This window comes from Uloborus diversus, chromosome 6 (assembly GCF_026930045.1).
Source record: "Uloborus diversus isolate 005 chromosome 6, Udiv.v.3.1, whole genome shotgun sequence".
NCBI lineage: Eukaryota > Metazoa > Arthropoda > Arachnida > Araneae > Uloboridae > Uloborus > Uloborus diversus.
Window position 1 is genome coordinate 57,369,329 of NC_072736.1, and position 23,523 is coordinate 57,392,851.

At 33.7% G+C, this 23,523-nt stretch overlaps 1 protein-coding gene across 1 annotated transcript in view; it reads left to right on the forward strand.

Annotated features, from left to right (window-relative positions):
- Positions 1-17,789: 17,789 nt before the first annotated feature.
- The window catches only part of LOC129224768 (homeobox protein orthopedia-like), a 130,745-nt gene continuing 125,011 nt past the window's right edge, over positions 17,790-23,523 (forward strand). Inside the window, exon 1 of the mRNA XM_054859316.1 lies at positions 17,790-17,892. Within this exon, the coding sequence (XP_054715291.1) occupies positions 17,790-17,892 (103 nt within the window). The remainder of the gene's footprint in view (positions 17,893-23,523) is intronic.

Consider the following 23,523-nt stretch of genomic DNA (forward strand, 5'->3'; position numbering starts at 1 on the left):
TAAGATTTTATTGCCGATATCCACCAGTACACTTGACATAAAGATTATTTACAGCGTATAACGTTCTGTAGTTTTATTTCTTATCAACATTAAATGATAGAAATTAGTAGTCTGGAAATTTTGTATTTAGATGGAGTTTTGATATTTAAGTTCAATTATATAGGTCTATTTTCTTGAAAAAAAGTAATTTTACAAAAAAAAAAACTTTTTTTTTTTTTAATGTAACGTATGTTTGATTTAGTCCTGGAAAAAATGGATCAAATCAAACAGCTGACAATTTGTAGCTATGACGAGGAAAAGTTCACTCTATAAATAAATATAAAAAAAAAGTCGTCATAGCAATCTAAAAATTTAGAGCAACGTCAACTTTGTTCAAGTTAGGATAGTAATCAATTCCTGATTGCTCACACAAAAATATGTAAAAGTTTTTTTTTTTTTTTTTTTTTTTTTTTTTTTGTCAGTGCACTGTGCAAAAAAAAAAAACTGCTGCATTCTTTTTACTTAATTTACTCCGCTTAAAATGTAATTATATGAAGTTTTGATGCTTAATTTCAACTGTATAGGTGTATTTTGTTTTTGAAAAACACAATTTTACACCAAAAAAAAACTTTTTTTTTTTTTTAATGTACAGTCTGCTTGAGTCAATTTTGAAAAAAAAAAAAATCTATAAAATCAAACCACTGACGATTTGTATTTATGACGATGAAACGTTCACTCTCTAAATAAATATTAAAAACCAACTTTGGTCAAGTTAGGATTAATAATAAGCAATTCGTGAAATAAATAAATAAATAAAAATAAATTAATAATTAAATTTATTTTGTAAAAGTTGTTTCTTTGCCAGCGCACGGTTAATGAAAAGAAAAGAAAACAACTGCTGTATTCTTTTTGAATGCTTTGCTAATCTACACAAAAAAAAGTTATGCATAACATTCGCTTAATGTGCTCGTGGAAGTAAGTAAATTATGTAAAAGTTCTTTCGTTGCCAGAGCACAGTTTAGGTAAAGAAAGCAAACAACCCTCACTGCAATATTCTTTGAGTTCTGAAGCTGTACAGTGCCTGGGTTGTGCAAAACACCCTTTCCTTTACCTAATGCATAGAAATTTTTAAAAAAGGTGACTCTGTAAAAATTGATTTTTTTTTTTCTTTTTGGTTAGCGCACCGCTCGCTGAATATTCTTTTAGTCCTTTGCTGATTGACATGTACAAGATGGTGCGAAACACATTTTTCTTTACTTAATCTATGGAAATAATAAAAAATTTAAAAAAAATTAGCTCTGAGCAAAAGTTTTTTTTTTTTTTTGACACACCGTTTATACAAAAAAAAAAAAAAAAAAAAAGCACTCGCTGCAATATTGTTAGAGACATTTGCTGATCTTAACGGACAAAAATGAAACCGACAAAAATCACGTGCAAAATTCTGTAAAAGTGTTTTCCTTGTCAGCGCACTGTTCAAGCAAAGAAAACAAACAACCCTCGCTGCACTATTACGCGAGCATTTTGCTGATCTGCAGTAGGGGGTATCAAAAAATTATTTTCCATGAAAATTCAAAACTTTAATTTGATAAAAAGTTGTCCCTACAGGTCCAGATGTACCACAAAAATTTTCAGTCAATTGAAAAAACAATTTAGGTATGCCGTAAGTTGTCTAAATTTTATAATTTTCTTCAAAATAATCATTTTTTCTGCATGTTTTTTAAAATTAAGGACATTTTTTTAAAAAAAGCTAGACAGATTGCTAGAAAGTTGACTGATATAAACAATGAAGTTGAACATTATGGTTAAAAATTTTCTTTTATGCAATATTTACTTCTCTCGCATAGTACTCAAAAAACGAGCATTTTTAAAGTTATTTTTTTATTATTATAAGCAAACTAATTACATTGAATAAAATATACAATGCTCCTGACACTATTTCTACTGGTTCTTAGGTAAAAAGACCTCTTGAATCCAAGTATGACCACCGTTTTCCCCATCAGTCATCACTTTTTGGAAATGGTGCCCCTTAACTTTTTTTTTTACCGTTGAAATTCCTCTAGGCCAGGGAGATTGAAAAGTTCAAAAACATAAGCTTTTGTAGCAAGGAGAGACTTGAGGGGGAATTTCCACCTGAAATAGTTTAAAAAATCTTTAAAAACGGATTTCTTTTCTTTTTTTTTTCTGGGATTTTTGTTTTCAATTTTTTCTCTGATTTTTTGGTGTAAAACAACAATATCGGCCTCATTATAAGCCCCATATCCGAAAATATAATCACGTTCTAAAATTAAAATTTAAAAAAGTTCTGTAAGCGATCAGTTTAAATAAACTTAACATTAACGCCTACAGGGAAATTTAAGGCAAACATAAAACCGAAACTTACAGGCAGTTTGCTTCAAAAGAACTTTGTTGGAAAAAGCTCTTGATGAAGAACATATATAGAAAAGGAATTTTTGATTTAGTTTTATTTAAAAAGTTCAAAATCCCCCAACATTAGGACAACACACACACACACACACACACAAAAAAAAACCGCACCAAAAAATTGAAAAATAGTGCAGATTTCAAATACATTCTAAATTTTTAGTTTCACGAAATAATTGGGGGGAGGGGGGGGGGGAGGGGAGGCAAAGTGAAATACCGGGGCAAAGTGAAATGGTGAAATATTTATTCTGCTTTTTGTGCCACTTACCCAGAAATATTCCAGCTATGTAGTAACATATGTAGTATATTTCAGTCAAGAAAAAATTCCCCCTGAAAATTAAAGCATAGGACAATACAAACAATTTTCAAAAATTGATACTCAAATTGAAATATTTTGTTGTACGTCAAAAATTATTTTGATATTATTAAATGATAAAGTTCTTGTTATTAACATTTTAAATATTAATTGGGACCTTCTAATACTCGGTGCAGAATTTATTTCGTTAATATTTAGCTTATTTGCATTTTTAATATTTTTCACAATAAGTCAAGTGTATGCGGGGCAAAATGGATGGGGCAAAGTGAAATAGTTCATTTCGTTTACTCATTCAATCATCTACTAAATCACTTGCGTATTCATTTACTAACTAATTTATTTAAATTCCTTCATTCGTAATTCACCTATTAATGCATTCTTTCACTTATATTCTTACTCGTTCACTATGTTATTCACACATTTATTTCTTCTCATGTATTAAATAATAAATTAATTCATTTATCAGTTAGTTGCTGCATTATCTTTTCATTTATTAAAATATCCTAAAATTTGATCATTATTTTATTCAAAAATATTTTTCACAATCGAATAGAAAATATTTCTTTCGAAAAATATTTCATTTTTCACTTTGCTCCATGAAAAAAAAAGTGAAAATTTTCCACTTTTTTTTAAGGCATAATTTTACTGCCAAAAAATAATAATAATAATAATAATGCTTCGATGTAAGTTTTAATACAAAATACAATGTTCTTTCTTTATACTCTGTAGTTTTTAAGACAAATTTCCCATTTGTTCGTTTTGAAAAAAACTCAGTCATCTTAACCATTTCACTTTGCCCTACATTCCCCTACTAATAAAAATCGAAGTACCATTTCTCGCAGAATAAGCATTGACACTAAATCAAAATGAAATAAATTAAAAGCGCAAATGTTATCACCAGGGCAGCGGAGTGGGTGGGAAAATGACCAACTCCCGACTCCGACTCCTAGAATTTTAGAGCCGTTGACTCCGACTCCGACTCCACAAAATCAGTCTGACTGCTGGATGATTAAATTTATTTATTCAAGTGGGAATTTTTTTAAATTTATTTTCTAAAGATTTTTTTAAATTTTAAATACGTTTTTTGCAGCGGGGGGGGGGGGGGGTTAAAATCCGAGTGCAATTATTTTTACTCAGAAGAACGAGCTGAACCATCACTACCCACGAGAAGCCCTCATCAGTGGTTACCTTATAATGAGCGATGACGTACTAGAGACCGGTCGACTCAAAATTCCTTATTTGGCTCTTTAGCGCTCTCAGCACTAGCCAACGCGAGCGCCAATTTCAAATTAAGTTTCGAATTCTTTGCAATTTCTTTTTCACTAATGCTACTGACAGCCCCCACTCTGGATTTAGCAAAACTCCTTTTTAAAGTTAAATTAATTATGCAAATACATAAAATCTTTTTTGTACTATTACACTGTAATGAAGAATAAAATAGAAATGAAAATCGTTGAACTTCAATAATCTATAATGGATATAATTTACAACATAACAATAGGTAAGAAATTTTGTTTTCTTTTTCAAGCCATCAATGGCTCGTTCTTTCTCGCAAATTGCATTTTTGCAATGAAAGAAATATTAACAGACCTTTAACATTTTAGATTTTTTTTACTTTATGCATAAAAGAAATTCTGATCACTAATTTTTTTTTGTCATCATTTCAATAATTTTGATAGAATGCAGCTACTAACTTCACGAAAATTTGTAAGAATAAAGCTAAAAACTTGTTTTAATTGATTGTGAAAGATGAAACTTATTACGTCGCAAAGAAAAGTAAACAAAAAGAAAATATTTCACTCATAACTGACATTTTTTAAAAATTGTTTTCTGTTTCGCAAAATATTCATTTGAGTACTTTATGTTGCAGATAGTGACGCACGATTTACATAATTCCCATGTATATTTTCATATTTTTGCAGAACGCATTTCATATTCAACTATACATTTTTTAGAATACTTTATTGGGATAGCCATTGCGTACGTAAACGCTTCTATGATAGTGGGTGGAAAAATTTAAGTATGTCGTTCTTGTTTAAATATACTGTAACCTTGTTATTCCCTACGTTCTTTCTTATATATTTGCTCAATTTAAAGAAACAAAAAATTTTAGAAAATAAACTTTTGATTTCTCCTTTGATCAATGTTTATATGTTTGGTGAACTACTGTTCTCAAAATAATAACTTTAGTATGTTGAGAGACATAAATTAAAGCGATTTTCATCGGGAAATTTTCTCTGAGTCAGCCCTTTTTCGGATGAAACCACAAACCAGTGATAGGGCTTTCTATGGAGGAGGTGGTGGCTTAACACACGAGTTTTATCTTTATCTTTCTTATTTATTAATTAATTTATTTATTTTTGATATAATGTACATTTATTTTGTTGAGCTTTTTACTTTTATTTACTTATTAATTTTTCTTTTTGAACGCGATTTAAGAACTTTTTAATGGGAAAAAATATATTAGCTACATTGTTTAAAAGATACGACTACTTTATTTGTTTGTTTATTTATTAATTTTATTTATTTATTTATTTATTTTTCACGTACTCTTTTCATCAATGAGCGAGGTATATTTTGTCTCTAGAAATCAGCTTAAAATGTTTAAAAGGAATGTTTGACATAATATTTTGCAATCTTAACCAAAGAAGAGTACATTGATCAGATACTAGAAAGTTGATGTTGGTATACGGAAAGTAAGCTCGTTTAGGGAGGAACTTCTTGTTAATTTTTAGATATTTATTTAATAATTTTATTTATTTTTCAGAAAGTAGGCTAAAAAGGAAAGTTTGTTCTGCTTGTGCCGCCACCTAGTGTTGAAAATTTAAATTTTTTTTTTCAACAATTACTAAAGTACGGGGTGCGGCGAAAGATAAGCCCTCATTTTGGAAAGCAATAAATAAAATACTATTAAATGTAGAGAATTGGAATTTTTTTTATTACCTTTGGTACTTCAAACAGTTTTTTTACATATTATTCTTGCGAAATTAGTAGAAGTCATGTCCGAATGCACGTCATATTCTTTCGAACATGTGACGCATATACAATAGTTTTAAATTATATTTAAAATAGATGTTTTTTAAAAATAAACAAACAAGTTCACATTTCATAAGGAAATCAATACTCCAATTCCAATGCTGATTTTTTAAAAATCAGTAATAGACCAGAAAAATCATGTTTCAGTAATTGAGATTATTTGTGTTCTCCTTAGCTTTTTTATTTTGAAAAAAAAGACAAAAATGATAGATTGAAAAATAAAGTTTTAACGATTAACGGGACAATTGATTGTTCCCAAGATAAAATCGGTTCTTTCCATTAAAATTATCATCACAAAAATGTGATTATAGTTATCTACAGCACGTGTACATTTTGCATTCGAATTTTCTTCCTTAATTTAAACAAGTGTTTAAATAAAAAATAAAAATCATACTAAAACTGTTTACTCAAATGAGTTAATAAATTTTTAGAAAAAAAACCCGCACCTGTAAACTAACTTTTCTGTTCTGAAATAACATAAAATGTGTGAGCTTCACAAATAGATGGCGCCACAAAACAGTGCTATTAAATTGTATCTTCATACTAAATTAGCACGGCATTAGAAATTCTAAAAGGATTTTTTTCTTTCTAAACTCTTTCGGTTCGAGCAAAGAAAAGCAACCGCTTGGGGTGCCGAATCGCCGAATGGAAGAAAATGCAGCCGATAAAGACATTAAAATTTTTTTTAAAAAGACAAAAAAAAAAAAAAAAAAAGCGAAATATAATTACAGGTAAGAAAATGTATAGATTTTTTTTTTCACCTTCAGATTTAAGATGCTTCTGAGTGGGGCACATCCATTAAATATTGTTTTAAATGATCCTGGTTTCTCCCACCAAGTTCTCCTACTTCTGGTTCTCTAGTAGGTCATTATCAGAAGTGTTAAACTGTGAGCTTTTAAAAGTGCTCAGCTTATTAACTTTTAGTGGAAGCTCAACCACGATGTATGAAACTTCTTGAAAAAACATATTTATCTTGTGCAACATCAAGAAGAGCGAAAGTTAATTAGTAACTTGTTTATTATGGCTATGATATATACAATGACATGTTAAACGAAATATTGAGAATACGCTCTTTACAATATTAAGTAGCTCATTATACTTTAAATGACTTCTGAAGCAAACATTCTAAGTCAAAGTATAAAACGTTAAACATATTGAGCTGTGATATTCATGTCAAGAGCAGTAAGTCGAAGCTATCGGCAAAAACGGACAGACTCAACTGAGCTGCCGAAAGAAAACAATCAAGTCTGACTTGGGTTGAAATTGAAAAGAGAATGAGGCAAAGTGCCGGGAGCTTAAATGCTCCCGCCAATTTGCATATTCTGCTGACGTGATCTTGTTGCAAGAAGAAAAGAACGAATGAGAAGAAACTAATGCAAATTAAGGTTGCCAACACTTTTGAAAAATAATTTACCTCCTTTCGTAACAAGAAGGTTGGGTCATAAGCAAAGTCCGATTAAGATATCAGGGAGCCTTAGGTCAAAGCCAAAGGATATTTACTTTTTTGGGGCTTCTGTATAGTCACCCCTCGCAATTTTAGTCATTGCCGAAAACAGTTTTAGCTATTGGTTTAAAAAAAGGAGCCATATGGGGCTTGGGAGCCCCTTAAACGTAAGGGCCCTAGGCCCCGACCTAGATGGCCTATTTAGTAATCTGGCCCTGGCCATAGCCATGAGTGTCAATATTTCGGCACAATAGGGGGATTTGATTTTGATTGATATGAATTGTTAAAAACGTATGCCCTCAAAACGCAGCTTCAATGGACCAAAAGTCGCTTATCTCTGAATCCGCAATTGTCTCCTGCCTGTTATTTCATTAACATCGATGGCTGTACTTTAAGACTCTTTTTTTTTCAACCAGCCAACTCACACGCTCGATTAAACAGTTGACAAAAAAAAATAAATAAATAAGGTTAATGAAATAAAAGAAAATCATTAAAATAAAAGGGATCTAAGGTCAAAAGTTTACCATTCTCGTATCATTACCCAAGTAAGCTGTCAAAGTCGAACATATTCTTCTGATATTGTCAATAATTGGGAACATAAAACATTCAAAATTAGTAACAAAAAGCACTTTAGGAAGAACAAAGCTTATGTTTTTACTTTTTTTACAATTCAAAAGTTTAAAAAAAGAATAAAAAAAGTTATGAGAGTTTTCTTTCTCTTCCACAATTTTTTGTTTTTCATCTTCACGAACGTTTTTCATAAAATAAAGTGTTGTGACTCGGTTTTACAGTATAATTTTAAAATTATATTTTTACAACTAAAATCAATAGAATTAAGCATCGTTGAAAGAATATGTACTTTACATAGCCATGTAGATTCATGAAGTACTGGTAATGAAAGAATTTTTGAGCTTGTTGTCAAGTGAGCTTACCAGTGCAAGTAGTGAAATGACTGCAATATAAATAGGATTATAACCAATCAGAAATAAAGAGGGTGAAGATGGGGAGAGGCAAAATTACCGGACCCCCTCCCCCCTTGTGTGCGCCACTGACTACGCTACATTGGGGTGTCAGTGAAGATGCTTAGATTTCGTCAAAAATAATAACCATTAACATTTTAAAAATATAATTTCGTTTCAATTAATTTCTTCGTTAATTACAGTCCTATAGAGATGAAACAGAGATAAATGATCAGGACCCCTTTAAGAAATTCTGAGTACTTTGATACCAGACTTGATCCGTAACTCTGTACCATTCTAGAGGTAATTACATACGAACTTGAATGCGTTTGTTGATTTGACGTGACTCGCTTCTGTCAATCACGTAGGCAGCAGATTAATTGAGGCAGACAGAAGCAAAGGGATGTAAATGACAGATTTAAAAACTTGGAGATAACCATCACAAATGGTAGGTGAACCTTCCTCTGTTTTTGTGTAAAAGATAGAAATAGTAGCCCTGGTAGGTGCTGCTATACAGCATGATTTAGAAAAAGATTCAATGAAAGCCTACCTAGGGTTGGAACGTTAAACGCGTTTTACTCAAAACTTGAAAATATTCACTTACGTACATCCCTTTGCTTCTCACTGCCTCAATTAATGTTTACCGACAGAAATGATAACAGCAATCAATCTTGATTGCGCAAAGGAAAAGTGCCTTTCGAGGAGTAATAAAAATACGTGGCACATGATATTGCCTCTGTGACAACTGTGAAAATGAATTATAAGGAAACAAATAACGCGATTAAAATACATACAATAAAATTAGACAACATTAGAACACTCAAAATTTCCCCCAAATGCCATTAGAAAATAGCATTTGCAAAACGCAATAATAATCAGTTTTTATTCACTTGAAATTCATGGAAATGATATCATTTAAACTGTCTAATCTGCATAAAGCAACAAGACTTCCGCTTAAAAAAAAAATAAAAATAAAAATAAATAAAAAAGAATCAACTAAATGATGCAAAGAGAATTTTCACACGAAAAAAAATTATAAAAATAAGAAAAAAGAAAATAAGAATCAATCAAATGCAAAAAGACCTATCGTCTGCAAAAAGAGAGGAAGAAAATGAGAAAATATTTATCGTCTGTAAAAAAATATTACGAAAAAAAAATAGATCCATGAGATGTATAAAGATTTTTCATCTGCAAAATGTAAAAAAAGATAAGCAATGGGTTATGGGACTCACTACCTAACAATCACAAAGATAACAGAATGACAATCATCAAGCCCTGAAAGGAAACTTAATAAGCAATCCTGGTTTTAAAAAATAAAAGAAAAGATACAAAGTCTGCTGGGAAACTGGAGTCCTACACGCTATCTACTTCAAGATAACTTGATCGCTAGGCTCCCAAAAACTGGGCAGCGGCCCCTTTGTATCCCACGAAAACCATGTAAGAGTCGGTTCTCATCCAAAGAAAAGCGAACTCTGTAATTGGCTTTGGATTTCGGATTTGTTGGAACGGCGCTCATTTTCACTTAAGGGTCTTCCAGGGAATAGACACGGGGAAGACACCGGACTCGAGGCCATTGTTCCCCGGGTAGAAAGGGTTTCCGGGAAAAATACTGCCCATTGTCTGGGAAAGGGTTACCGAATGTCGCAGGAAGCCGCAAAATGTTCTGTCCGTCCCTATCAATAGCTTCATTTATGTGGAGTAAAATGCAGGTGGTAAATCCCATTCGAGAATGGTTTGGAAGAAAACTCGGTTCACAATCATTGTAATTAGTTATTCTAAAATATTTTTCAACGAAGCAGTAATTAATCAGTAGCACTTGTTAAAGCAGAGTAAATAAATTCATCAGCTATTGCGCAATAAATTCATCAGTCTTCATCGCACATTTTGATCGTTGTGACGTGTGAAGTGGTAGGGGAATGCGGCACGAAGTCAATAGTTATTTTTCAAAATGAGCAGCTGAGAAATTTGTTTTCAAAATTGGAGTACATAACGAAAGAAAAATGTGTTTTATAATAAAATTTGCACTAAAGCATTACTTCACATTTTTATCAATAAATTTGTATCTTCAAAAGAAAAAGAAAAAAAGTGGAAAATGTTTATTTATTTATTAATTTTTTGAATTTATCTCCAGTTTTGCCGACGTTTCAAGGTATGATTGAAATAGACAAACAGTGCGGGGGGGGGGATTTCGTGTAAGTGAAACTGGGGAGACACTTTTTTCTGCATGGGAGACAAGGTAAAAGTAAAATAATTTCCAATGAAGCATTATTAATTGATTATTAAAAATATTTTTCATCAAATGAATGAATAAATAAGCACACGAATGAGTAAATAATGAAACAATAAGCGAAAAAGTTAATTAATTAATTCATAATGATAAAAATCAATGAGTGATATAAATATTAGGGAATGAAAAAGAAAATAAATGAATGAATGAATAAATATAAATAAGGGAATTAAAAAGTTAAGGAAGGCAAAGGAATTAGTGATAGCATAGGTAAAGGGATTCAATAAATGAATGAACCAGTAAACGAAATGAACTAATTCACTTTGTCTCGCGTGCTCTTGACAAATTCTGTTTAATATTTAAAATCAATCGCCAAAAAATAACTAAGTAAGTACTGCACAGGGCATCAGTAAATCTCAATTCATATTTTAAAAATTTATTGCATAAAAAAAACCCCTCGATCATTTTATAATAATGAAATTTTTTTTTGAGAAACCACAAAATATTGCAATGGTATCGAATTTTAAAAATGACTTGTATTATTACGCATCATGATCTTTAGAGCATTTTATTTTTACTAGAATCAACAAAAAGTTTAAAAACATAGTCAAAATATTGCTGGATAGATGGCGCTGCAAACTTAAAATATTTTACCACTTCACTTTGCTTCACTCATTTCACTTTACTCCACATTCCCCTACTCCGAAACGTGCACCAAACGCTCTTCGAAACAAGTTTCCCCTAACCGTAATGATAGGAAATCTGCAGACGGGACCTTCTCTACCTGTGTTGGTTTTGGATATATCCTGTTTTCCCGGGAAAAAAAATATTCATTAAAAAATGTGATCAACTTTTTGAGGTAATTTATTTCCCTGACAAGTAAATTTATTATGATAGCAAATGAGGTTGGTTTTAGAATGGCAAAAAACAGTAATTTGATCGTTCAACAAGAAGCTAAATAATTTAAAAGAATTTTACGCCTGAGGTATGTAGTAAAAAAAAACCTTGCCCAACGTATAAGAGGTTACTCTTTCGAAGCCCACCGTCTCCAAACGTCCAAACCTATATATTAACTAATTTTGTACAATACACATAAATACCAAATTTTCTTTTAAGCTACCAGTGCTTATAAAATTATTTCATTTTTAAGAAAGCGTATATATTTTTTCAAAAGTGGACGCAGTTGCCTCATTTGCATTCGCCTTTTTCCACACCGCAAAAGTGTTTACCCTTTCTTTAAAGGCAACTATTAAGTGACCATCAGGGGCGTGCACAAGGGGGGAGAAGGGACCCCTGTTGGCCCGGGCCCCGAGTCTGAAAGGGACCCTAGATTTTTAAAATGAGGGGTGAAGGATGTAAAGAAAACAAAATGGAGGGGGCCTGTAAAAGTCATTTCTGACGGGCCTCAAAATTTCTGTGCACGCCCCTGGTGACCATCATTGCACCTGACACAGAAAGTAGACAGGATTATCAAAGAAAAGAAGACATCAGAAATCAGCTGATTATAATTGTAGCTTAATTTGCGAAAATATCGTGTTTCACTTGTTTTTCCACTCTTAATTACGCATGCTGAAATATTGTTCCTAAAACTAATTTTTCTTCACAACAAAAGTTTCGTACGTAATTGAGATTTTAAAAAGAACTTTATAAAACAGTATTATAGGCTACCGCCATTATTCAATAAACTTTCCCAAAATGCTCTCACATATTACTTTAAAAGAATATTTTTAGAGAATTGAGTGACGATACGGAATGGAAAGTTCGTCAAACTTAGGCTTGAAAAAAGAAAAAAAATACATTGCCATTTAAATTTCATATTCGTAACACTCTAAAAACTCTATCGGAGACACCACCATCCATAAACATAAAATATCCCGGAAAAGCTTACGCTGAAGAATTTAGAGTCTTAAAGCATTCTTCAGTTATTTTTCTTTTGATACAGGCGATGTATTCTTTGTGCAGTTTCCCCTTTTTCTTAGGGGTGGATTACCTCAGCGTGGTACAACCTGTCTATCACCATTAAATTCAATATGGCTGGCATCTTATTCTAAAAGATTGTAGATGGTGCATGCTGAAGTCGAGGTAAAAGGCCTAAATAGTATGGATATATTATCAAATAAAAGCATCCATTTATACGTATATCTTGGCTGTCAGATAGGGGAATTTTTCGTTATGCAAAAGAAAACACATCATTCAATTTCGCAAAAGACAAGTTTTTCAAATTTAAAAATTCCTTTCACTCACGCAGAGTTTTTTAAGGGAAGTTTCTTTTCGAGGGGAGAAGAAATAAAAAATCACTTTCGTTTTCATTCTGGCAGTTTTTCCTTTTCTCTCTCCCTTCACTAGAAACAACTGTGTCTACAAGCAAACAAAAGAAGAAAGCTTTCCGGGATTTTTGCATTTGTTTGCCAAACCCCAGAACAAGCTATAAATTTCAATGAAGTCTTTCAAATTGTGCATCTCCGATATACCAGGATGCTTGGACAAGGCGATCGAGGCCTTTCGAGGGGAGGAGACAAATAGATGGAACGGCACAAACCGCATTTCTGTATTCGGTAAAGACTTCGGAAAGCATTCTGTCGATTGCGCGCACCGTTTTTCTCCGGGAAACAGGAAAAGGACATTAGGCGTTTACTTTCCTAGCAGGACCCCCCACTTCGTCCCCCCATACCCAAATCGAACCCATCTTTCATCACTCGCAGAATGTCCGGACAACTACTTTCTGTTTGTTTTCCTGGAACAAAAGCCACTTTTGAGTTGTTCAGTAACCACACTAACATATCGATTTCGAAAGTTGAAGCTGTGATTTATACAGGTAGTATTTTTATAGTGTAGAACTAATTATCGTTGCATGTAAGTTAATATCTACTTCTATACTTTTTTTAATATGGCTGTATGTATGTGTACTCTTTACACAATGTCGGATTTTTGCTAAATTTCGTATAGAGTCTTTGATGCTCAGAAATTCACATAGAAGGGCTTCACCCTATGTCATGGCGGTAAAAGAAAAAAAAACACACAATGAGGAGGGAAGTTCCTTATGTCGGATCTTTGCTAGATTTGGCACGGAGATCCTTCGATATACAGGAATTCACAAAGGGGTTTTCCTATAGGAAGGATTTCGCCAGAACTTAATGACAATGACTGAATTTTGAGGACTTTAAAAAATCTAAAATGGTCGAAATTTAAATTTTGAGTCATAAAATTGCTGTTTTCTGCATTGATTTTTCACTTTTTTTTTTCTTTTTTTTATTTTTTTTTTCTTTTATTTAAGTCTGATTTTTGAACATGCGTCACTTGATACAACTTTTCTTTTCGAAGTAGACCGTGCAACCCGGGCAATGCAGCTAGTAATATATAAAACAAAGCATCGAGTTGTTTGCTTTGTAGGCACATCTATCTAAAAAAAGCTCAAGTATCGCGCTCACAGCCAAGAAAATTTTGCCTTCAGAAAATAATTTATGACCTTTTAAAATGAAGAATTTTAAAAATTAGTTTTTAAAAAACTCTTATTTTATTATTTTTATTTATCAAGATAATTTTCTGGCATTACTTTTTGCAGTTACATAAAAACAAATGATTAACCATTAGGTAATAAACACATGATATTAAAGTAATTGTTTATTTTTTGTTAAAAGTGCTACAACATTTTTCCAAGGATTCTTGAGCGTCTCAAATACAGACTTAAACCTAATTTAAAATTTCTTTTTTAAGGTTTTTTTCTCTTTTTAAACGAATTTTGCCTCCTCCCATCAAATGTTTACTATTGTGTATAAGAAAACAAATGTGTTAACACAATTTTAGCCATTTATGGGCCCGTAAATACCGAGGACCCTAGGCCACACCCAGGTAGCATTTAGTCATCGGATTTTGCTCGGCCGATCATCGACTCCTCCTAAACTCATCGCGTAATGCACGCTGATATCGTTGCGATCAGAATCCGAGATCGGTTTTCGATGAGCTGTTTTTTATCGGAAAACTATATCGTTACGATCAAATTTTCCGATGAAAATTTGCCGAGCTGCATTTCATCGGAAAAAGTGATCGTAACGATCAAATTTTCCGATGAAAATTTGTCGAGCTGCATTTCATCGGAAAAAGAGATCGTAACGATCAAATTTTCCGATGAAAATTTTCCGAGCGAAATTTCATCGAAAAACGAAATCGTAACGATCAAATTTTCCGATGAAAATTTGCTGAGCTACATTTCATCGGAAAAAGAGATCTTAACGATCAAATTTGCCGAGTTACATTTCATCTTAAAAAAAGTATGTCGTTTAAATTTTCCGATAAAAATTTTCCCAATCTAAAATTTTTGGAAATCTCCCAACTGTCAAAATAGGATAAGTTTTATTATTTGAATATCCGACTATTTATCAAACGTAAGGTATACGGATCAATATTTAGGGTTGAGAATCGGAGGAAAAATGACTGAGACTTTGACTCCGAATCCGACTCCTGGATTTTGGAAGGGTTTACTCCAATTTGCTGCAAAATCAATTCAACTTTAACTCCACGATTCCAACGCCGATTGCCTCACTGGAATTGCGCGAACAAAATGAGACTCCGGCTCTTGAATGATTTCTCTCTATCTCCAAAACAATTCCACTCCATTCAATTTGACTCCCAAAATTACCGACTCCGACTCGGTTTGCGGACAAAATGATCGACTCCGACTCTTCACTAGCTGGCGCCATAAGTATATTCCTTGAAAAAAATTCTCACTTTCCGTTCAGAAATCTGTCATAGCCTTGCCACCCGATAGATGGCGCCACAAATGATTTTCGATTTAATACATTATTTTCCACCTTGGAGAGATCATAACTTGTCTAGTGGTTAGCATATGAATCTCGTAGTCCAGAGGTCTAGGGTTCGATTCCCGGCTAGAGTGACTTAGATTGAACCCACGAATCACGCCCATCAAAAGTTATTAAATTAGATAGTAATTAAACAAGTTATTAAAAAAATATATATATATTAAGTCATTCTCCCAAATGACGTCATCCGAAAATACCCCTCCTGAAAGTTTTCTTCAGACTGTTAATTTTTTTTTCCTCCTGCTTGTCCATACATCGTAGTTGTTACTACTTCACATCGTATTTTCATCCTAAATTCATCGCCTCGGAACGACACTGCTCGTATATTGCTCCAAATTTCATCGTATTTTCATCCAAAATTCATCACCTCGGAACAGAACTGCTCGTATATTGCTCCAAATCTCATCCTATTTTCATGCAAAATTCATCGCCTCGGAACAGCACTGCTCGTATATTGCTCCAAATCTCATCGGTATAGGGAGCAAAATTCATCGGATTCCGATGATCGGATTCTACTATTGCCGATGAGACATATTGAAGCAATTTCCGATGAAAACTCATCGAAATCCGATCATCGGCCGATCATCGACCGATCAAAGTTTGATCGGATTTCGATGAACGGCCGATCATCGGCCGATGAGTTGATGCTACTCGGGCAGTCTAGTAGACCTGTTCAATAACCAGGCCCTGATTAAAATTTAAATTTCGGCTCAGACATGAGTGAAATCCGAAGCACGTGTCCTTAATGGGGTCGCTTTCAAAAATTTAAAAGTATTTTTTTTTTCTGAAAGAGCATGCTTAAAAAAACATAGGATTTGATCATTTTTAAAATTTGACAAAGTTCAACATTTTTTAACAGTTATTTTGATCGGTACGCAGATTCAATTGCATTTTTTACGCTTCTGCACATGACATCACAAGTGATGAAATGATATTCGCTGATTCCATTAGCACAGATTGCAATATTTAATTCGCTTCTTAACTCACATGTACTGGCAACGATATGGTTGATAACAAGCGTAGAGTGCAGTATCTAATTCGCATCCTGATTATCATATCGTGGAAACGTGGCAGACAGGAAGCATAAACATTCAGCGCGCCAGTTTAGTACGCGCCAAAGTTCATCACTTGTGATGTTATAAAGACCACGCCTTGTTTGAAAAATCCGACACTTTAAAAAAAAATTAAACGTTTTGAAAATAAAAGTTTTTTTTTTCTTTTTTTTTGCTCCATGTTTTTTTTTTTTTTTTTTGCTCACTTCAGTGACTAAACGTTTGACTGATGGAAACAGCCCTATTTTATTGCAATTTGTGCGTTTATTACGATATTTTTCTCATTTATGAAAGCAGTCAATTCAAGTTCTTTTCCCCGAATATATATCAAATAGTTGAGTGTGGTATAGAAATTATTTTTTACTCAAGATGGTTCTTGCGGTGTTAAAGTAATATATTTATTTCAGTACACACATATCGATAACGGGGAAAAAGTAATCCTATTAGATATTTAAGCACTTAAAAACGACGGAGATACACGGAAAGTATTTTTCCTCATAAATTTTAAGCCATCCTTGCGAATTTGAAGAAGCATTTTGAGCAATAAAATGCTTAATATTGCAAAATTGCAATATCTCGGAAAATATCTCCTTGCCTCTCCAGAGCAATGGAAACATAATACACAAGCGATGATAGCGCATTCTTCATTTCTCGCTGCATTTTCTCATTTTCCGGAAAATGTGGGGAAAAGAAAGAACGAAAGAAGAACGAACGAGAAATTCCGGTCCCAAGACGTCGAGGTATGAGAAGAATGTTTAGAGATTCCATCTCTCCCGAATCGAGAGAGAGAGAGAAACTCGCCACTTCTGTTCTATCGGCAGAATTCGAATCTTTTTCCTTCGGAATGGTATTTCTTTTTCGGAACACAATCCGGTATGTAAAGGAAAACATTTTTAAATCGGAGGATTTTCAGAATTTTGAAACAAGTTTCGAAGTGTGGAGGTGGCGCGGAAAAAAGAACGTGCACACAGGATTTTTCAAGCATTGCATTAAACGTCAACAAGGCTATACGGCATATGTGATTTTAATAAAAATTTCATAGTTACAGAGTTAATTTGAAAGAATTTTCCGGAAAGATTTTCCCCGCTTTGTTTTTTACTTTGCTTGCTTCTCCCGTTTGCTGCTTGAAGAATAATTTATTCATTTTGCTTAAAATTCATAACTCAGCATTAGGACGAGGAAAAATGCTGCTGTCATTTTTAGAAACAATATGTTATATGAAAAACTATTGAATATACTTCTTTAAGCTTATAAATTATTGATCGTTCGAAATGCTGTTTGAAATTTATCAATAAATAACATTTGCAAGACGTAAATTTTAAACAGAGCATTGGTAATAAATAAATACATAAATATAATAACAGGTGTCACAACAGTTCTATTTTCAACAATGTTCGAGTTCTTAGTTCTTTCTGTCTTTACAACGATTAAAATAGAAAAGCGAAAAGCAATTGAGCTGTTAGTACAAACAGTTGCATCAATGTGTTGCTTCCATGGAGATGCGTCTGTCATTTCGCCTTTGCTGAACAGCACCCTTCATGTGCGGCCATTATGGAGTGGATGCCAATGGCATAGTTAGTTTTGACGCCAAGTATCCCACCAAATGGGGCAGCCGGCTCTCGCGTTGCGAAATTGCACTTGGTAAGATAAATAAATACCTTTGTCGCTAAACAGTAAAGTAACGTAAAGTAACGTCGTCTAAAAAGCACAAATTCGCAGATTACTGCAGACATATGTTTCGGCGTTTCAGGGAACGCCTTTTTCAATGCAAAACGTAGTGAGCTTATGGATGAAAAGACATCCCCCATTTTTGCATTGAAAAGGGCATTCCCTGAAACGCCGAAACATATGTCTGCAGTAATCTGCGAATTTGTGCTTTTTAGACGTTGTTACTTTACGTTACGTTATTGCACTTGGTGTTTAGTTTAGTCAGGAGTTTTTAAGCCAAATAAATTTAATTTTGCCGTGAGTGCCTAAGCTAAATTGGCACTCAAGGAACGTGTAATGTCTATCATTATTATATAATGATTTGCAATAATTAAGTTTAGCTTAATATTTAGTTTAAAATATGTTGTTACGTGAATAAGACAGTGATTAAATTACATCAGCATCTTCTAAAAGAAAGAAGCTGTAACCACAAGAACATAAACAGGCTCCTTGCTCTAAAAGTTTCTCCAAGAAGTAGGACTTGTACTGCTATTAGTTGAGAATTTTGAAAAATATTTTGCTTGACGTTATCCTAGGTAAACATACCACGTTCACATGTGCCCCGTGATCACATTTGCCCCTCTTTCCCCTACCTACTTGTAGCATGCACCACACGATAGGATAACAGATGAAATTTTTGCAGGTACACTCATCATTATCTGCGCGTCAAACGAATTGCTGCTTTTCAAGATCTCAATTACATAGCATTTTCTGATGTTTCGTTTTTGATCTATTGCAAATTGCTAATTATCCTCATTTGATTGAAGTTGGCGTTCCGGTTCACTTTTGAGGTCAACCGGCCTCCTCGCTCGTGTGCTGCTCCAGGTCGTGATCATGTTCCCCCAGGGCTGTAACCAGAAAATAATTTCGGGGAGGGTTTAAAAACGTTCGTGCGGAGTTTTGCACTATTTGTGCTAATTTTTGCTACGAACATTTAAATGTCAAACCGAACTTTTCGTGGGGGGGGGGGTTGAACCCTAATACCCGCACTTGTATACGGCCCTGTATCCTAACCTCCTGAGAGGTGGTGTCCATGTCCCCGGAATCGACTTTACTTACAGCCAACCCTCTCGACTTTAAACAATCCTCTTTAGACAAAAGCAGCATCCTGCACACAACGCCTAACATCTAGTCCCAGGCATTAACTTGAATTTTAAGATCTTGAATTCAAACTATGTTTTTCACAATCATGATTACGATAGGAGCCATTTGTAGAAACAATAAAAACGAACACGTAAGGTCCTATTGCAATTCGTGATTGCGAAAATCAGAATCTGCATTCATGGCGTCAAAATTCAAATTAATGTAAAGGACTGAATGCTTAGGTCTGATGTTGGTAGGATGTTCGGGATTTTTTATTTATTTATCATTATTAATATTTATTTATTTATTCATTTTTTTTTCTGACAAGCGAGGGGATCCTGATATAACGAAGACGAACTGTAGTATAAATGGAATGAGATAATATCCAAATCAAGAGTTTACTCCTAACGTTCTTAGTTCCTTATAAATACAGAGAGCTGCACAAATCTTGCGACATTGAAGTTGCAAGTTATTTTTTCCGTTCGAACAAAGTTCACAGATTAGGTAATTTAATTGAACCTCCATCGAGTGTTGATGAATCCAATGAGATGTTACATTGACCATATTCGGTGCACGTGAGGGGAAAGGGGAAAGAATCCACTGCCTCTTCCGGGGAGGGGAGGATCGTTACCCTGATACACGAGGCAGGAAATCATCAGGGAATCCTGCCGGATCCAACGTCACAAATATTCTATCCGGGCAATCGGGGATTGATGGCTTTCTGACGATACCCAATACCCCGCCCACCGGGACTGCATAAAAGGGAGGAAGGGGGAAGGGCGCGATTAAAAGCAGGGGGAGGAAAGACTGGAAAAGCATACGGGGTGAAGTATTCCGCACTTGGTCGTTCTTGTAAAATGTACCTATGAATTTATTAATGATACCATCAAGTAGTTTGAAGAATCCTTACACATCTGATATATCTATCAAATTACAAAATTAAAATAATATGTAGTATCATCAAAATATTACACAATAGCCACTCGTTATATCGCTCTTGTCAAGAAAAGCAAGATGTATTCAAACCGCGATTAACTGAGACATCCTCATATAAATAATAGCTGAGTAACCCGCGTGTTTTAACAATTAAACTCGCGCCACGGCATGATAATATGTTTTGGTAATGTTTAACATGCAGGAAAAGGTTTTATTATGACAAGGCTGAACTTGATCCGGTAACTAAACTGATTTACTGGTAAGACTATGTCATTTCAAGGGGATAACGAAACGAAAATGTTGTGGCCATCAAGAAACTTTCTTCTATATCTTCCTTATAATTCTGATCCCTCCCCATGCTTGACGAAGAAGCAATATTCCCATCAAAAACAAAATTACACACGCCAAAACTTGACGACCATCCCAATTCGCAACTCCAACTCCAACGAACTATAGGGGGCACCGTAGTTACTTTCTAATGGCGGACGAAAAAGGTAAAACAAATGCACATGGTAACGAAGAAAATGCTAATAAGCCTAGTAAATTTTGTTCGTATGCATGATTTTTTCGCTTTACTCTTTTTACATTAATTTTCAAAGTCTTGTTGATTTTCTGGCCCACGTAGAAAGAAATGAGAAATCAAGAAGCATTAATAAACGTTATAAATTAATGCAAATTACGTAGTTCGTAGTTCAAAGCAGCCAGTTCCACGATGTTCAATTCGATATTTATCAATTCTTGATAAAACTAAAATAATAATTGTGGCCTGACAAGAATAACAATTAATGCTAGAAAATTTAATGTGACATTACGAATTATTATCAAAAGAAGATGATACTTCTTTGTCTTGCTTGGTTAGAGCTTATTGTTTTGCATTTGTAGCTGAGTTATTTTTCTCAAATTCCCGAATCGGTTAATTTAAAATTTTTCTGTTTCGAATGTTTCTAATTTCTGAGTTATGATTTAGTTATGTCATGCTGTGCAAATCATCAACAAAATTCTCAAGGATATGTGGTGGTAGTTTTCTTTTCAGTTGATCTACCATTATTTCTTTTTACTTATCGAATTCAGTAATCTTTCTACCATTTTATTCCACTCATGATAAAAATTAAAAATGGTTTAACTAACATGCGGAATCTCGCCAAGGGTACTTTGCTCGCACAATACTAAAGCTATTACCCTAAACAAATTTGGCGAAATCTTTCACCTGAGAATAAAAGCAATCAAATAAATTCTTTCTTGGTTAAACATTTTTCATTTTGTTCTACGATAATATATTCAAGAAAATATTTTGCATATTGTCCATTCGAACTAAATGTTGCTGTAAAATATGGTTAGTTAAATTAATTTAAGATTAAAAAAACCCATATTCTTACAAATTCACACAAAACAATAAATTTTTTTACCTGGTATAACGTTATCCAAGTTTTTTAATCGAGAGTTATCTTGTGTTAACACTTTCACCATTTCTCAATCAACTCACTTTTTAGAAGGAAATAAGGAAAGCTAACATTATTTTGAGAAGCTCGAGAATACTACTAAGGGACTAAAAAATTTCTGTAGCTGAAAGCAATCTAAGACACATCGATTGTGTTAATAAATACTCAGAACACGTCAACAGACACACGTGGAACGCAATGTGGCAATGTTTTATAGTTTTTTCGGCAGTTTTGTAAATCGCCGCAAGGTAGCGTATTCGAGCGCTGAAGCTGCGAATTCCCCATTTATCTCAAAAGCAAAGCAAAGAGTGAAAATTGAAAATTATTTTCAAAGCCTTGCTTAAAATAATTTCGAACATTTATTTGTTAACAAACACAAGATGGCAACAGTTAAAAAGTTTAAATCATCGCGTTTTTCTGGTCATTTTCCAACAGTTAAAATCACGCGAAATACGCAGACGACAGTACTACGATTTATCTTTCTTATTGTTGCATTTACAAAGCTATTTTTATTCACACACACAAAAAAATAACAAAAAATCAGCCCCCCCCCCTTCCCCCATGAAGTGATTGGCGCCAAAATTTAACCAACGCCTGTTTACACATGGATTCACATTTATTCCAAATTTCATCCAGAACGTGGCATTACTTCTTGAGATGGCACTCACAATGGAAAAAAAAAAGAAAGAATGTTCGATTGCGCCACCCTTTTCAGCTATTGACGCCAAAATAGAATCGGCTCTTATACCCTTTAAGGGTTACTTGTCGATAAATATTTGTTTGATTCCGTTCATTATTTCTTGAGATACGGCAGTCACAATTGAAACACAAAAAAAGGTTCTATAGCTCAACCCCCGTTAGAGCTACTGACATCAAAATTGAATCAGCTCTTGTACCTGTTAAGGGTAACATATGGACTAAATTTTGTTTGATTCTGCCAGTTACTTCCTGGAGAATAGCAAGCACGCATAATTTCCGGCATTTTTTGGTTTTTGATTTTAAAAAATTAAGTTTTAATATTTTTTTTAAAGAATTTATGTAGTTTTGTTGAAAATTGATCATAGATCTTATAATTAAATACCTATTCCGAAATATTAATACTAACCAATGGATAGAGTCCTATTTCTTTGAAAGTCGCAGGTGTACGAACACTTTTGGGAGCCACTGTATGTGTAAAAAATTTCGTTTGATTTCATAAGGTAGTTTTTGCTGTAGAGTGGCCACAAAAAACTGGTCGCACACATACGGACGGTTTGTAATGGCATGCAATAACTCATATTTATCAGTTTTTAGATTTTGCAAAACGATTGAAATAATGTATAAATTATGTAATTGTTGATAATAGACCGTATGGCCGATTTTCATGAAATTTGGCACAAAGTTAGTTTGTAGCATGGGGGTGTGCACCTCGAAGTGAATTTTCCAAAATTCGATGTGGTTCTTTTTCTATTCCAATTTTAAGAACAAAAATATCATAAGATGGACGAGTAAATTACGAAATTATCATAACGTGGAACCGTAACATGGGCGCAAACCAATTGGCGAGATACGAAATTATCATAACGTGGAACCGTAACGTGGGTACAAGCCAATTGGCGAGAAAATTCACCATACATTATTTGTAAATATACAGGCGAACCAAAAAACCTTTTAATTTTTCTATTACGGGCAAAGCAGTGCGGGTACCACTAAATCTTAATAAAGGGTTTAAAAAATCCAATACACATAACCAAAACATTAGCGAGGTAGAAAGCAATATTTATAGTTTCAAATTCGAACTTGCGCAACCGTGGGACATTAACTTGCACAACTTTTCTTGCCAACTAGGTTTGAAGCTAAACGCTATGGACGCTACCCACTGAGTATATCTTCGTTAAATCCGTAGATCCGAAAGTCCTGCGGTTCGTCATAGAATTACCATGGGTGCAGAATTTCCGAAGACTTCCCACATTTTTTCATAACCATGACAAAATTGTGGATGTGGTGCTGACATCTATCGATGCCAAGACGGATTCCTCCCTAAATGAGTGCCTCACATTTTGAGAAACAGCTTACTTCTGCTTTAATTCCTACTTTGGCAAACGAAAGGATCGAAGTAGTTTTGATG